We start from the raw sequence: 17,135 nt of genomic DNA, 5'->3' as shown, positions 1-17,135 counted from the left end.
GGCCAGGGAGCGTTATTGGATTGTGTTAATTGATAGGTGCGTGAAAGAGAGACTTTTGGATGTTAATGTGCTGAGAGGGGCACTTCTTGTGGAGGTGACGGTGAAGATATGTAGAGGTTTTCAGGAAATAAGAGAGAATGTTGGGGTGAAGAGAGTAAGTGAGCTTGGAAAGGAGACTTGTGTCAGGAAGTACTTAGAGAGATAGAGTACAGAATGGAAAAAGGTGAGAGCAAATGACGTAAGGGGAGGGGGGAGGAATGGGATGTATTTAGGGAAACAGTGATGGCTTGCGCAAAAGATGCCTGTGGCATGAGAAAGGTGGGAGGTGGGCAGATTAGAAAGGGTAGTGACTGGTGGGATGAAGAAGTAAGATTGTTAGTGAAAGAAAAGAGAGAGGCATTTGGATGAGTTTTGCTGGGAAATAGTGCAAATAACTGGGAGATATATAAAAGCTATAGGCAGGAGGTCAAGAGAAAGGTGCAAGAGGTGAAAAAGAGGGCAAATGAGAGTTGGGGGGAGAGAGTATCATTAGATTTTAGGGAGAATGAAAAGATGTTTTGGAAGGAGGTAAATAAAGTGCGTAAGACAAAAGAACAAATGGGAACATTGTTGAAGGGGGCTTATGGGGAGGTGATAACAAGTAGTGGTGATGTGAGAAGGTGATGGAGTGAGTATTTTGAAGGTTTGTTGAATGTGTTAGATGATAGAGTGGGAGATATAGGGTGTTTTGGTCGAGGTGGTGTGCAAAGTTGGAATGGATTGGTAAGCAGAGGTCGTAAAAGCTTTGCGGAAGATGAAAGCTGGCAAGGCAGTGGGTTTGGATGGTATTGCATTGGAATTTATTAAAAAAGGAGGTGACCATGTTGTCTGGTTGGTAAGGATATTCAATGTATGTATTATTCATGGTAAGGTGCCTGAGGATTGGCGGAATGCATGCATAGTGCCATTGTACAAAGGCAAAGGGGATAAAGGTGAGGGCTCAAATTATAGAGGTATAAGTTTGTTGAGTATTCCTGGGAAATTATATGGGAGGGTATTGATTCAGAGGGTGAAAGCATGTACAGAGCATCAGATTGGGTAAGATCAGTGTGGTTTCAGAAGTGGTAGAGGATGTGTGGATCAGATGTTTGCTTTGAAGAATGCATGTAAGAAATACTTAGAAAAGCAAGTGGATTTGTATGTAGCATTAATGGATATGGAGAAGGCATATGATAGAGTTGACAGAGATTCTGTGTGGAAGGTATTAAGAATATATGGTGTGGGAGGCAAGTTGCTAGAAGCAGTGAAAAGTTTTTATTGAGGATGTAAGGCATGTGTACGAGTAGGAAGAGAGGAAAGTGATTGGTTCTCATTGAATGTCTGTTTGCGGCAGGGGTGTGTGATGTGTCCATGGTTGTTTAATTTGTTTATGGATGTGGTTGTTAGGGAGGTGAATGCAAGAGTTTTGGACCAAGGTGCAAGTATGCAGTCTGTTGTGGATAAGAGGGCTTAGGAAGTGAATCAGTTGTTGTTCACTGATTATACAGTGCTGATGGCTGATTCGGGTGAGAAAGTGCAGAAGCTGGTGACTGAGTTTGGTAAGTGTGTGAAAGAAGAAAGTTGAGAGTAAATGTGAATTAGAGCAAGGTTATTAGGTACAGTAGGGTTGAGGGACAAGTCAATTGGGAGGTAAGTTTGAATGGAGAAAAACTGGAGGAAGTGAAGTGTTTTAGATACCTGGGAGTGGATTTGGCAGCAGATGGAATCATGGAAGTGGAAGTGAGTCATGGTGGGGGGAAGTTTCTGGGAGCGTTGGAGAATATGTGGAAGGCGAGAACATTATCTCGGAAAGCAAAAATGGGTATGTTTGAAGGAATAGTGGTTTCAACAATGTTATATGGTTGTGAGGAGGGTGGATGCATTGAAAATAAGATGTTTGAGGATAGTATGTGGTGTGAGGTGGTTTGATCGAGTAAGTAATGTAAGTGTAAGAGAGATGTGTGGTAATAAAAAGAGAGTGGTTGAGAGAGCAGAAGAGGGTGTATTGAAATGGTTTTGTCACATGGAGAGAATGATTGAGGAAAGATTGACCAAGAGGATATATGTGTCAGAGGTGGAGGGAACGAGGAGAAGTGGGAGACCAAATTGGAGGTGAAAAGATGGAGTGAAAAAGGTTTTGAGTGATCGGGGCCTGAACATGCAGGAGGGTGAAAGGCATGCAAGGAATAGAGTGAATTGGAATGATGTGGTATACCGGGATCTATGTGCTGTCAGTGGATTGAACCAGGGCATGTGAAGCGTCTGGGATAAACCAAGGAAAGTTTTGTGGGGCCTGGGTGTGGAAATTGAGCTTTGGTCTCGGTGCATTATACATGACAGCTAGAGACTGAGTGTGAACAAATGTGGCCTTTGTTGTCTTTTCTTAGCACTACCTTGCATGCATGCGGGGGAGGGGGTTGTCATTTCATGTGTGGCGGGGTGGCAACAGGAATAAATAACGGCAGCAAGTATGAATTATGTATGTGTGTACATATGTAAATGTCTGTGTATGTATATATATGTATATGTTGAGATGTATAGGTATGTATATGTGCGTGTGTGGATGTGTATGTAAATACATGTGTACGTGGGTGGGTTGGGCCATTCTTTCGTCTGTCTCCTTGCGCCACCTCAGTAACGCGGGAGACAGCGACAAAGTATAACATATAATATATTTTATAATATATTTTATTCATTTATCATACTTAGTTGCTGTTTCTCACGTTAGTGAGGTAGCGCCAGGAAAGACGAAAAATGGCCCTACCCACCCACAGACACATGCATGTACATAAACGCCCACACACGCACATAACATGCCTCTGCATTTCATTGTATTTATACATATACAAACACAGACATATATACACATGTACATATCCATACTTGCTGCATCCATCCATTTCTATTGCCACCGTGCCACACATGAAAATGGCACCCCCTCCCCCTGCGCACATGCAAGATAGCGCTAGGAGAAGTCAACAAAGGCCACATTCGTTCACACTCAGTCTCTAGCTGTCGTGTTATGCACCAAAACAATAGCGCCCTTTCCACATCCAGGCCCCACAAAACTTTCCATGGTTTACCCCAGATGCTTCACATGCCCTAGTTCAATCCATTGACAGCACGTCGACCCTGGTATACCACATCATTTCAGTTCACTCTATTCCTTGCACGCCTTTCACCCTCCTGTATATTCAGGCCCCAATCACTCAAAATCTTTTTTCACTCTATCCTTCCACCTCCAATTTTGTCTCCCACTTCTCCTCATTCCCTTCACCTATGACACATATATCCTCTTTGTCAATCTTTCCTCACTCATTTTCTCCATGTGACCAAACCATTTCAATGCACCCTCTTCTGCTCTCTCAAGCACACTCTTTTTATTACCACACATCTCTCTTACCCTTTCATTACTTACTCGATCAAACCACCTCACGCCACATGTTGTCCTCAAACATTTCATTTCTAACACATCCACCCTCCTCCACACAAACCAATCTATAGCCCATGCTTCGCAACCATATAACATTGTTGGAACCACTATTCCTTTAAACATATCCATTTTTGCTTTCCGAGATAATGTTCTCGCCTTCCACACATTCTTCAACGCTCCGAGAACCTTCGCCCCCCTCCCCCACCCTGTGACCCACTTCCGCTTCCATGGTTCCATCCTCTGCCAAATCCACTCCCAGATATCTAAAACACTTTACTTCCACCAAATTTTCTCCATTCAAACTTACCTCCCAATTAACTTGTCCCTCAACTCTCCTGAACCAAACAACCTTGCTCTTATTTACATTTGCTCTCAACTTTCTTTCACACACTGCCAAACTCAGTCACCTATTTCTGCAGTTTGTCACCGGAATCAACCACCAGTGCTGTATCATCAGTGAACAACAACTGACACTTTCCAAGCCTTCTCATTGACAACAGACTGCATACTTGCCCCTCTCCAAAACTCTTGCATTCACCTCCCTAACAACCCCATCCATAAACAAATTAAACAACCATGGACACATCACACACCCCTGCTGCAAACTGACATTCACTGAGAACCAATCACTTTCCTGTCTTCCTACTCGTACACATGCCTTACATCCTCGACAAAAACTTTTCACTGCTTCTAGCAACTTACCTCCCACACCATATACTCTTGATACCTTCCACAAAGCATCTCTATCCGCTGTATCGTATGCTTTCTCCATATCCATAAATGCTACATACAAATCCATCTGCTTTTCTAAGTATTTCTCTCATACATTCTTCAAAGCAAACACCTGATCCACACATCCTCTACCACTTCTGAAACTACACTGCTCTTCCCCAGTCTGATGCTCTGTACATGCCTTTACCCTCTCAGTCAATACCCTCCCATATAATTTCCCAGGAATACTCAACAAACTTATACCTCTGTAATTTGAACACACCCTTATCCCCTTTGCCTTTATACAATGGGACTATGCATGCATTCTGCCAATCCTCAGGCATCTTACCAACCAGTTAACAAGACAGTCACCTCTTTTTTAATAGATTTAACTGCAGCACTATCCAAACCTGCTGCCTTGCTGGCTTTCATCTTCCGCAAAGCTTTCACTACTTCTCTGTTTACCAAACCAATCTCCCTGACCCTCTCATTTTGCACACCACCTTGACCAAAACACTCTATATTTGCCACTGTCATCAAACACATTCAACAAACCTTCAAAATACTCACTCCATCTCCTCACTTCATCACTTCTTGTTATTACCTCCCCATTAGCCTCCTTCACTGATGTTCCCATTTGTTCTTTTGTCTTACGCACTTTATTTACCTCCTTAAAAAATCTTTTTATTCTCCCCAAAATTTAATGAGAGAAAGTTGGGGTGAAGGGTTATGAGAGTAAGTGAGCTTGGAAAGGTGACGTGTGAGGAAGTACCAGGAGAGATTGAGTGCAGAATGGAAAAAGGTGAGAGCAGTTGATGCAAGGGGAGTGGGGGAGGAATGGGATGTATTTAGGGAAGCAGTGATGGCTTGTGAAAAAGATGCTTGTGGCATGAGAAAGGTGCGAAGTAGGCAGATTAGAAAGGGTAGTGAGTGTAGGGATGAAGAAGTAAGATTGTTAGTGAAAGAGAAGAGAGAGGTGTTTGGACGATTTTTGCAGGGAAGTAGTGCAAATGACTGGGAGATATTTAATAGAAAGAGGCAGGAGGTCAAGAGAAAGGCGTAAGAGATCAAAAAAAGAATGAGTGAGGAAAGATCGACAAAGAGGATATATGTGTCAGAGGTGGAGGGAACGATGAAAAGAGGGAGACCAAAATGGAGGTGGAAGGATGGAGTGAAAAATATTTTGAGCGATCGGTACCTGAACATTCAGGATGGTGAAAGGCATGCAAGGAATGGAGTGAATTGGAATGATGTGGTATACCGGGGTCTATGTGCTGTCAATGGATTGAACCAGGGCATGTGAAGCATCTGGGGTAAACCATGGAAAGTTTTGTGGGGTCTGGATGTGGAAAGTTAGTTGTGGTTTCAGTGCATTACACATGACAGCTAGAGACTGTGTGAACAAATGTGGCCTTTGTTGTCTTTTCCCAGTGCTACTCTGTGCGCACACGGGGGGAGAAGGGTGGTATTTCATGTGTGATGGGGTGGCGATGGGAATGGATGAAGGTAGTAAGTGTGAGTATGTACGTGTATATATGTATATGTCTGTTTATGTATATGTATATATACGTTGAAATGTATAGTTATATATATATGTGCGTGTGTGGGCGTTTATGTTTATACATGTGTATGTAGGTGGGTTGGGCCATTCTTTCGTCTGTTTCCTTACACTACCTCACTAACGCAGGAGACAGCGACAAAGTATGATAATATATATATATATATATATATATATATATATATATATATATATATATATATATATATATATTTTTCATACGATTCGCCATTTCCCGCATTTGCGAGGTAGCGTTAAGAACAGAGGACTGGGCCTTAGAGGGAAAATCCTCACCTGGCCCCCTTCTCTGTTCCTTCTTTTGGGAAATTAAAAAAAAAAAAAACGAGAGGGGAGGATTTCCAGCCACCCGCTCCCTCCCCTTTTAGTCGCCTTCTGCGACACGCAGGGAATACGTGGGAAGTATTCTTTCTCCCCTATCCCCAGGGATATATATATATATATATATATATATATATATATATATATATATATATATATATATATTTTTTTTATTATACTTTGTCGCTGTCTCCCGCGTTTGCGAGGTAGCGCAAGGAAACAGACGAAAGAAATGGCCCAACCCCCCCCCATACACATGTATATACATACGTCCACACACGCAAATATACATACCTACACAGCTTTCCATGGTTTACCCCAGACGCTTCACATGCCTTGATTCAATCCACTGACAGCACGTCAACCCCGGTATACCACATCGCTCCAAATCACTCTATTCCTTGCCCTCCTTTCACCCTCCTGCATGTTCAGGCCCCGATCACACAAAATCTTTTTCACTCCATCTTTCCACCTCCAATTTGGTCTCCCTCTTCTCCTCGTTCCCTCCACCTCCGACATATATATCTCTTGGTCAATCTTTCCTCACTCATTCTCTCCATGTGCCCAAACCACTTCAAAACACCCTCTTCTGCTCTCTCAACCACGCTCTATTTATTTCCACACATCTCTCTTACCCTTACGTTACTCACTCGATCAAACCACCTCACACCACACATTGTCCTCAAACATCTCATTTCCAGCACATCCATCCTCCTGCGCACAACTCTATCCATAGCCCACGCCTCGCAACCATACAACATTGTTGGAACCACTATTCCTTCAAACATACCCATTTTTGCTTTCCGAGATAATGTTCTCGACTTCCACACATTCTTCAAGGCCCCCAGAATTTTTGCCCCCTCCCCCACCCTATGATCCACTTCCGCTTCCATGGTTCCATCCGCTGCCAGATCCACTCCCAGATATCTAAAACACTTCACTTCCTCCAGTTTTTCTCCATTCAAACTCACCTCCCAATTGACTTGACCCTCAACCCTACTGTACCTAATAACCTTGCTCTTATTCACATTTACTCTTAACTTTCTTCTTCCACACACTTTACCGAACTCAGTCACCAGCTTCTGCAGTTTCTCACATGAATCAGCCACCAGCGCTGTATCATCAGCGAACAGCAACTGACTCACTTCCCAAGCTCTCTCATCCCCAACAGACTTCATACTTGCCCCTCTTTCCAAAACTCTTGCATTTACCTCCCTAACAACCCCATCCATAAACAAAATAAACAACCATGGAGACATCACACACCCCTGCCGCAAACCTACATTCACTGAGAACCAATCACTTTCCTCTCTTCCTACATGTACACATGCCTTACATCCTCGATAAAAACTTTTCACTGCTTCTAACAACTTTCCTCCCACACCATATATTCTTAATACCTTCCACAGAGCATCTCTATCTCTAGAGATGGTATTGCAGTGGAATTTATTAAAAAAGGGGGTGACTGTATTGTTGACTGGTTGGTAAGGTTATTTAATGTATGTATGACTCATGGTGAGGTGCCTGAGGATTGGCGGAATGCGTGCATAGTGCCATTGTACAAAGGCAAAGGGGTTAAGAGTGAGTGCTCAAATTACAGAGGTATAAGTTTGTTGAGTATTCCTGGTAAATTATATGGGAGGGTATTGATTGAGAGGGTGAAGGCATGTACAGAGCATCAGATTGGGGAAGAGCAGTGTGGTTTCAGAAGTGGTAGAGGATGTGTGGATCAGGTGTTTGCTTTGAAGAATGTATGTGAGAAATACTTAGAAAAGCAAATTGATTTGTATGTAACATTTATGGATCTGGAGAAGGCATATGATAGAGTTGATAGAGATGCTCTGTGGAAGGTATTAAGAATATATGGTGTGGGAGGAAAGTTGTTAGAAGCAGTGAAAAGTTTTTATCGAGTATGTAAGGCATGTGTACGTGTAGTAAGAGAGGAAAGTGATTGGTTCTCAGTGAATGTAGGTTTGCGGCAGGGGTGTGTGATGTCTCCATGGTTGTTTAATTTGTTTATGGATGGGGTTGTTAGGGAGGTAAATGCAAGAGTTTTGGAAAGAGGGGTAAGTATGAAGTCTGTTGGGGATGAGAGAGCTTGGGAAGTGAGTCAGTTGTTGTTCGCTGATGATACAGCGCTGGTGGCTGATTCATGTGAGAAACTGCAGAAGCTGGTGACTGAGTTTGGTAAAGTGTGTGGAAGAAGAAAGTTAAGAGTAAATGTGAATAAGAGCAAGGTTATTAGGTACAGTAGGGTTGAGGGTCAAGTCAATTGGGAGGTGAGTTTGAATGGAGAAAAACTGGAGGAAGTAAAGTGTTTTAGATATCTGGGAGTGGATCTGGCAGCGGATGGAACCATGGAAGCGGAAGTGGATCATAGGGTAGGGGAGGGGGCGAAAATTCTGGGGGCCTTGAAGAATGTGTAGAAGTCGAGAACATTATCTCGGAAAGCAAAAATGGGTATGTTTGAAGGAATAGTGGTTCCAACAATGTTGTATGGTTGCGAGGCGTGGGCTATGGATAGAGTTGTGCGCAGGAGGATGGATGTGCTGGAAATGAGATGTTTGAGGACAATGTGTGGTGTGAGGTGGTTTGATCGAGTAACGTAAGGGTAAGAGAGATGTGTGGAAATAAAAAGAGCGTGGTTGAGAGAGCAGAAGAGGGTGTTTTGAAGTGGTTTGGGCACATGGAGAGAATGAGTGAGGAAAGATTGACCAAGAGGGTATATGTGTCGGAGGTGGAGGGAACGAGGAGAAGAGGGAGACCAAATTGGAGGTGGAAAGATGGAGTGAAAAAGATTTTGTGTGATCGGGGCCTGAACATGCAGGAGGGTGAAAGGAGGGCAAGGAATAGAGTGAATTGGATCGATGTGGTATACCGGGGTTGACGTGCTGTCAGTGGATTGAATCAGGGCATGTGAAGCGTCTGGGGTAAACCATGGAAAGCTGTGTAGGTATGTATATTTGCGTGTGTGGACGTATGTATATACATGTGTATGGGGGGGGGGGGGGTTGGGCCATTTCTTTCGTCTGTTTCCTTGCGCTACCTCGCAAACGCGGGAGACAGCGACAAAGTATAATAAAAAAAATAAATATAATATGTATATATATATATATATATTTATATCTATGTCTTTATATGTTTTGCGATCTTTGTTTCCTGCATTAGTGAGGCAGTGCTAAGAACAGAAGAAGAAAAGCCACATCTGCTCACATCAATTCTCTCTATATATTTTTACATTGGAGGCTCCAGTCATGGACAGAAGTCTGCACAAAGGCCCGGCCTTAATTGAAATATAGGGAAGTAAGTGAAAAGAAGTGAAAAAGGGAAAAAAAGAGGCATGAAAAAATATTTATGAATTGTGGAGGAATTGAAAATCTTATGAAATGTGCCAGGTCTGTTATTGCGAAATACTTGAAATGGTAGAGTTCCCAAGCCTTAGTGTGTAGAGAAAGTTATCAAAATGGCCCATCCTTGAGTTGCTAGCAGTCACAGAGTAATCATGAGATGCAGCAGGTTGGTGAGTTATGCATGGTGTGGTTATTGGTGAGGGGACACAAGCAGCCTGCTCTTGGGAGCCAAAACCAAAGTAATACCTATAGAAGAGGGGAAAGTGAATCAATATTGTAGCATAGGGCAAATGGGTCAAGTTTTGAAGTTTGACTGGGATAGTTTAGTAGTCAGACCATTATTGACTCTGTCAAGTAAGAGTCTAGAGCTAGCACTACCCCAGATTTACAAGTAATACTCCACATAAGGATGGATTAATCATTTGTGTAAATGGGAGCAACTGTTTAGAAGAAAAGAAATTTTGGCAACTGAACAGGACTCCCAGTTTCTTGGAGGCAGACATAGCTGTTCCCATGCTGTGGCAGTTTCCAAGAAAGAGTGGATGTTACTTTAAAACCAAGTATGTTTATTGAGTCAAGAGGAGGAATTACAGAACCATTACAGGATAGAGGAAAGTTGTGAGGAGTTTTTGATGGCATGATGGGTAGAAACTGGGTCTTGGTAGCATTAGATTTAACTAGATTTTGTTTACTTCATTGAAATACCCTACCCAACTCGTGAGTTTATAAAGGAGGTTTGGTCAAGATTGGATGCAGGTTGAGTGAGAGAAGTAGGAGAGTTGAAGGATACAAAGGAATGCAGTGTTGATTCATCAGCATATGAGTGCATTTGGTTGTTTGTGGAATAAAGGAAATCATTGATAAAAGGGAGAAAAATGTAGGAGTCAGGACAGAAAGTTGAGGAACACCACTGTAGATAGAGAAAGTGATATAGGCAGATTCATCAACAACCACAGAGATAGATTGGCCAGAGAGGAAGCTAGATATGAGGGAGCAAAGTGAGGAAGGGAAGCCAAAAGAGGGGAGCTCAGAGGTGAGATCCCAGTGCCACACTGTTAAAAGCTTTGGATAAATGCAAGGCAGCTTCTTAGGGTTCCTTAAAATCTTCCTGGGATGACTGTCAGACATTAGTAAGATAGGAAAGATCTCACTGTATGAAACCCAGACTGGTGATCAGTGAGGAGACTGAGATTCAAGATGTCTGAAGATATGATGGTTGAGGAGGTATTCAAAAACTCTGAAAATGGTAGCTGTCAAAGCAACAGAACAACAGTATTATTTACATAGCAACATACCTGTTCTTAAACAGTAATTCCTCAAGTGTACACATAGCAGATATCACCTCCTCCACACAAGATTATGAGAGGGTCATTAAGAATATCCCCATGCACAGACGAGTGAGGTTCTGAAAAGGCAATGTGAATTAGTGTTCGCTGAGCAAAAGACATTTGAAATAATGAACCCAATAGACTTCTTCTTAAAGAGCAGTCCCCCAAAATCAGAGTACAGGGTGTTGGAGTTGGTAATACCACACAATAGGTTCATGTTATTTGTATAGATTAAATCAAGAATAGTATTTCTTCTGATAGTTTTGTTATTGTTTGTGAGGGAAAACTTTTCAGTCTGAATAATGTGTCCTTTTTGTACTGTTCTTTCAAGCTGCTTCTAGTGCCGGTATTTTCTGCAATAATGTTGTTTCATGCATGTCTCCATTTAATGTGTAGTAGTTTGAATTCGGGAGAGAACATTCAGTTTCCTCCGCAGAATTTATGACTTGAATTGATTGGAGTAACACTAATTCAGTTATTAACTGTAACCCCTTGACCAAGAGAAATATCATTTCATCTTATTTAGATACACAAAAAATTTTAACGTGAATATTGGTGAAGGTTGATACGAACTGGATGATTTTGTCATAAGCAAAATTTGTAAATGATTCCTTGTCCTGTCCACATAATAAAATTTTATGTCCAGCATGTTGCCAGACCCAAATACCACCAACCAGAAACACCTGTTTACCAACGGTGTTTTAGGTCTGCCTCTTCTTAGTATATAAATTGAGTGTTTTAAGTCTTGTATCTCATTCTTGTAACTCCCCTAATGATGTCCTTACACGAAAGTGCACTTGGCAACTTATTGTGTTTCATTTTCCTTGTGGTCTTTAACTTTTCCAGTTTTGGTATTAGAGCAATCTCTTATCTTTTCTTTGAGCTATCAGCTGTGCTTGTTGCACATAAACAAGCTTCTTCCTGTTTATCAGTGATCTGTTTACTTCTTTCACATTTGCTCACACCCTCTCCCACTCAACCTGTGTCTTGTTGTGTGTAGTTCTACATTTCAGAAATAGATAAACAATAATGTGAGAGATGTATTGTGAATAAATCATTAAAAAGATCATAAACCAGATGCTTTTAATATGTATTATTACAGGAACAGTCACATCTGACTCCAAGATAGCATTGACAAAGATGTCATATGAAACCCAAGTGCAACTTGTAGCGCACAAAAATTGATGAAGTGAAAATGAATGTTTAAACAAGTTGGGAATTTTCAGTTGGAAAACTGTAGACCTGAAAGTTAACTTGGCTTAGAGCACATTCATTTCATTCTTTAGAGAGACCCCTGAAAGTGGTATGGCCATGTTGGATTTACTGCAAGTGATAGATCTTTGAAAAGGATTTATATTGGCATTGCACAGTATGAAAAGGTGAAGTGTTATACTGAGAGAGATGCACTGGTGCAATAAGTGAATTGCTGTTCTTAAGGCTGGTGGTATTTCAGATGGAGATATCTGTAGAATGATTTTAAATGGTGTCATGTTATATAAAGGCAGAGATTTAAATAAACTTATTGGTGTGACTTTTTATTAGAAGTGTACAGAGTGATGAATTGAGGATTGCTTACTTTTGTAAGGAAACTTGAGTTTTTTTAGCACTTGAACATACAATGAGAATGTGACTGAATTGAGATGCCTTTTTCTGTAATTGGTGAATCCTGTTTTTAAATATATTTCTTTTCTTTTCTAGTGGTTGGGGTGATCAAGATGGTGGTGGCTCAGGGGGGTCGGTTGATGCGTGGTGGGGGTATGGCAACCACAGGCTGCGGCATGACCCCCAAGGAACTTTCTGATTATGATGACCTGGCGACTGCTCTAGTTCTTGATCAGTATTTAGGCTTCATAACACACAAAATGAATATAAGGTAAGGCATTATTATGTTTCAAAGGGCATTATTATGTTTGAATAAGGGTATTACTGTACAAATGTTAATCTTGAAATCAGAGTGAACAAAAGTTTGAGGGAAATCTTGTGGCCCGTAACAGTAAGGTTACTGTATTAAAGATTTGTTTTGAATCAAAGGATTATTTTACATGAGTATTTTTTATCCTGATTCCACCTCTCTGTTACTTCACTCTGGTACTTCTCAAATAACACAGATTGACATTAGTAACGCTTTTTTGCACTGGATATATTTGTTGTACACACTTTTGGTGGGCTGCAGGCAGTTTTGTAGGATTTTTGAGTCAAATGTAGTAGAAGGTCCCAGAAGATAATAGATGTTAATTCACTCATACATTAAGAGTTTACGTCATTTCCTGGCTGAGCCAACTGACATTGCTCAGCTGTTGTGAGTTCAAATTCACCCTTGAGTACTCATCATCAGCAAATAGGACATAGGAAACATGGATTGTTTAGGGAAAAGTAGGCACTTTTAAGAATACAGATGTAGGTGATATGCTTAAGATATTGTCTTTGTTCTGCAACACTTCCTAAATTGTGATATGGTTAAGATACTGTCTTTGTACTTCAACACTTCCTAAATTTGCTTAATATGCCTGTTGCCCTCTTTAGAGGTCTTTTACCCCCCACAGGGGTGGATCTGAGCTGCTGAGTTTTATTTTGGTTGACCAGGTAGGTGGAAGCCATAGGCCCACATAACCTTTTATAGCCTGGCCGATCTTGTATGTTCTATAAATATTTATGTAGAGACTTTGTAAATTTCTCCACTGTGCAACCCATAGTGACTCTAATGGATGTAGGCAGTGTGTTGAATAGTAATAAAGTTCTGGATGTTCAAACTATTTTCTTTTGAAAATTGAAAGGTGTGAACCTTTCAGTTTTAGCGTTAATGTTTTCAAGTCTTCCATGTTTTTGTGCCAGTCTGGAATTATTTTTGAGTGTAGTTTGGATGACCTTGCCCTCTAAGATATTCCAAGTGTAAGCAATAATATACTTAATATACACATGTAACCTGTGAATTTTGGAGACAAACATTTTCGTATAAATTTCAAATAATTGACTGTTTCACAAATGACATTTTTAAAAGGTTGAACTGGAAATACATGACCAGTAAGAAAACACGCAAAAAGATTAAACTATGTAAAGTATTAAAGAACAGAACAACAAAGAATGTTAATCATTATCAAACTTTATTCACGAAACAACCACAACCATTCGAGGTCCTTTCCTTACAATGCCCAAAGTCTAAGCTGTCTTACAAAGGCCTCACTGTTGTCCCTTCGCAGAACAAGACAAAACCACAATTAATATCAAATTCAATAAGATATATATTTAGTAATTTATTTTATCGGTTCATAAACGTAAACATGGAAATTTACATAGTCTTTCATAAAATGTCACAATTTTGTCTTGTGTTTCATGGAGGACTAGTAGAGAGGTATTCTGCCAGTAAGTGGTGTTGACACCAGTGTGGATTATCTTAGATGAGGGGTGTGTTTATCAGATGGCTTATGTTGTGAGGTGGAGCATCGCAAATATATGATATGAATAGTATTTAGAAATTTGTATACACAATATATGATTTCCTGTAATTCACTGACCTTTTCAAGTGTGTTTGATAAATTATGGACAATGTTTTTTTTAGCAGAAGCAGTGTTCCTTGGCAGGTAGCGTAGTTTATGCACAAGCTGCTCTGTAGATGGCAAGTGTGTGTGATTGATGCATTAGTTAACATGTACTGTAATGTGTGAGTAATGTGATGAGTTAAGTGGGTATGGTAGTGTTGATATCATAGTCTTTGTTTACCTTCGAAAGCTTACCAATGATTTTACCTGAATGTCATTCAAACATTGTTTGATTGAGTTATTAATGGAGAATTGTACTTCAGGGAGGAAGCAGTGTATTTCTTTGTGGGTTAGCATTGTTCCTTGGCTGTAGCGAAGGTGATGGTCACTGCTCTGTAGACAGTGGGTGTATGTGATGACTGATGCTTGAGTTAACATGTACTGTAATGTTTGAGTAATATGGTGAGTGAAGTGGTTATGGGTAATTTTGCCAAAATATGCCTTTGTTTATCTTCAAAAGCTTATTGATGAAATTACTGTAATATTATTGAAACATTATGCATTTGAGTTATTAATGGAGGACTGTACTTTAAGAAGACAACAGGCCTGTAGCCGTGAAGAAAGCAGTGTTCCTTGGCAAGACGCGAAGGTGCATGCAACTCTGCCAAAATGAAACTGAATTTTTAGCTTTGATGCGATACATGTATTATCTTTTTGTTCTTGAATTAATCTCATTGTGATGAACTTTGGCATTCCAAAAGTGTTTGTAATGAAAAGTTTAGGTTTTGGATGATGACCTGAGGTTTTAGCTGATGACCTGGCACCAGTAGGACCAACAGCAGACAATGTAATGATTTGTTCACCAACCATGCTTTCCCATATGGTTGAGGATATTGTTGCATTCTCACCTTAATGCATGTATGATACGGTGCATATTTCATTCATATCAGTAATGCATATGTATATTCATTATTAATGAAGCAGCGAGTTCTGCTGTAAGACACGTACCACCCGAATGAAAAATCATAATTATGGGCCCATAACGTAGTTCAAATTTTGTAATTTCTTACAGTTGTGAATGCTTTGTTCTTGTGTCTGAGTTTTATTATTTGATTAGTAACTATGTCTTTCTCAGTCATTGCAGCATTCTTGGACCCTGAAAGACTGATGTTAATTTTTGTTTTCTACTTATTCAACACTTCCTGTGTTAGTGATGTATTGCCAAGAACAGGCGAAGAAAGGTTGCATTGCTCATATCCATTCTCTATCTGTCATGTGAGATGCCTCAAAACCATGGCTCATTTTCCACAACAAGGCCTCACAAACCCTCTCCATGGCTTTCCCCAGCTGCTTCACATGCCCTGGTTCAGTCGATTGACTGCATGTTACTCCCCCTCTATACCTCATTGTTCTAATTCACTCTGTCCCTTGCATGCCTTTCACCTTCCTGCCTGTTTGTGCCCCAACTATTCAAGATATTTTCACTCCATCCTTCCATCTCCAGGTTGGATATTGTATTGATATTATAAGAATATTTTGGCTAAAAATCATGGAGGGGTTGGTGATTTAGTTGGTTTCTGGAGTATATAAAGTAGTTCTCCAGTACAACCTCAGAAATTTCAGTTGTTCTCATCAAGAGGGGCCATGATCGATATTTGTGTGCTATCTTTGCAGTTTTCTCCACCATGAAAGGTTATGTTGAATAGCTGGTGGTGATGCCTGGTGAAGTCTTATAGGGGGTTTTCTACCCCCATAACCTGGGATAATCCTTTGCTGATGTGTTGGGTCATTGATCATCCAGGCTGTTGAAAGCTGTGGCCTGCAGACCCATATAGCCTCTGCAGCCTTGGTGGTTTGGTATACTTTGTAAATATTTGCCTAGGACACTCTTAAACTTCACCATTTTGCATTCCATTGTGTATATGAAGATCGCAGGTAAGGTGCTGAAGAGTCTCAAACCCTGGATATTTAATGTACTCTCATTTTTGTGCATGTTACACCTTTGTATTTCAGAGGTAGTATTTCACAGAGTATTCCATGCTGTTATGTCAGTTGAAGGGTTTTACAAGTGTAAGTTGGGACTGTGCCCTATAGGATTTTCTAGGTTTAGATGATAATGCACCTCTTTTGTTTGCATTCCTAAGACTTTAATCTCAGTGATTATAGAATTTCATTTTATATTGATTTGGAAATGACACATAGATGGCATTTATTTATGAATCTAATATTTCTGTAATGAAGAATGAGTTGTCATTTTTACCTAATGCTATTCATATACTTCAGTTAGATTTTTGGCAGTTTTTTAAAATAGGTGGTATTTTTAGTAATAATGAGGTGACTAAAGGAGTTGTTCAGTTGCTTCCAGATTTCAGAAATACTTTATTTAAGCATATTTCTGTAAAAGTAACTTTATTTAAGCATATTTCTATAAAAGTAACCCCCACCCCATTTAGAAATAAACAGTTTCAGCCTTAGATTTTTTTTATAAGCTTTGTTTTTCAGATTTTAAGCAGGGGATGGGGGTGCTGCTGCTAAAAATCTTGGCACAAAACTTTTCTTTTTTTGTAGAATATTTTATGGTGGATCCACAACGTTTTGGCACTACCCCCATATGAATACCAAAAAAATTTATAAACGATCCTCCCTAGTATACTTGTGAACTGTTGTGTCTAACAAGAATTGCCCCTCTGTGTATGTGTGTTAGATCTCAGTAAAATATGGCACAAAGAACCCTTTTTTTTTTTTTCAGAATATTTTATCATGGATCCACAACTTTTGGCATAACCCCCATATGAATACCCCCAAAGTTTTATTAACGATCCTCCCTAGCGTGCCTGTGAACTGCTGTTGTGTGTCAAAAGAATTGCCCCTCTGTGTATGTATGTCAAGTCTTAGTAAAAGTGATATGTTGTTGCTATAAAA

At 40.3% G+C, this 17,135-nt stretch overlaps 1 protein-coding gene across 2 annotated transcripts in view; it reads left to right on the top strand.

Moving 5' to 3' along the window:
* Positions 1-17,135, top strand: part of Hmt4-20 (Histone methyltransferase 4-20) — a 96,309-nt gene that overhangs the window by 9,069 nt on the left and 70,105 nt on the right. For both annotated transcript variants that reach the window (XM_071679071.1, XM_071678982.1), the window contains exon 2: positions 12,436-12,610. In XM_071679071.1, the coding sequence (XP_071535172.1) occupies positions 12,453-12,610 (158 nt within the window). In that variant the 5' untranslated portion in view covers positions 12,436-12,452. The remainder of the gene's footprint in view (positions 1-12,435; positions 12,611-17,135) is intronic.

This window comes from Panulirus ornatus, chromosome 1 (genome assembly GCF_036320965.1).
Source record: "Panulirus ornatus isolate Po-2019 chromosome 1, ASM3632096v1, whole genome shotgun sequence".
NCBI classification, from domain to species: Eukaryota; Metazoa; Arthropoda; class Malacostraca; order Decapoda; family Palinuridae; genus Panulirus; species Panulirus ornatus.
This window is presented reverse-complemented; position numbering and strand designations above follow the sequence as displayed.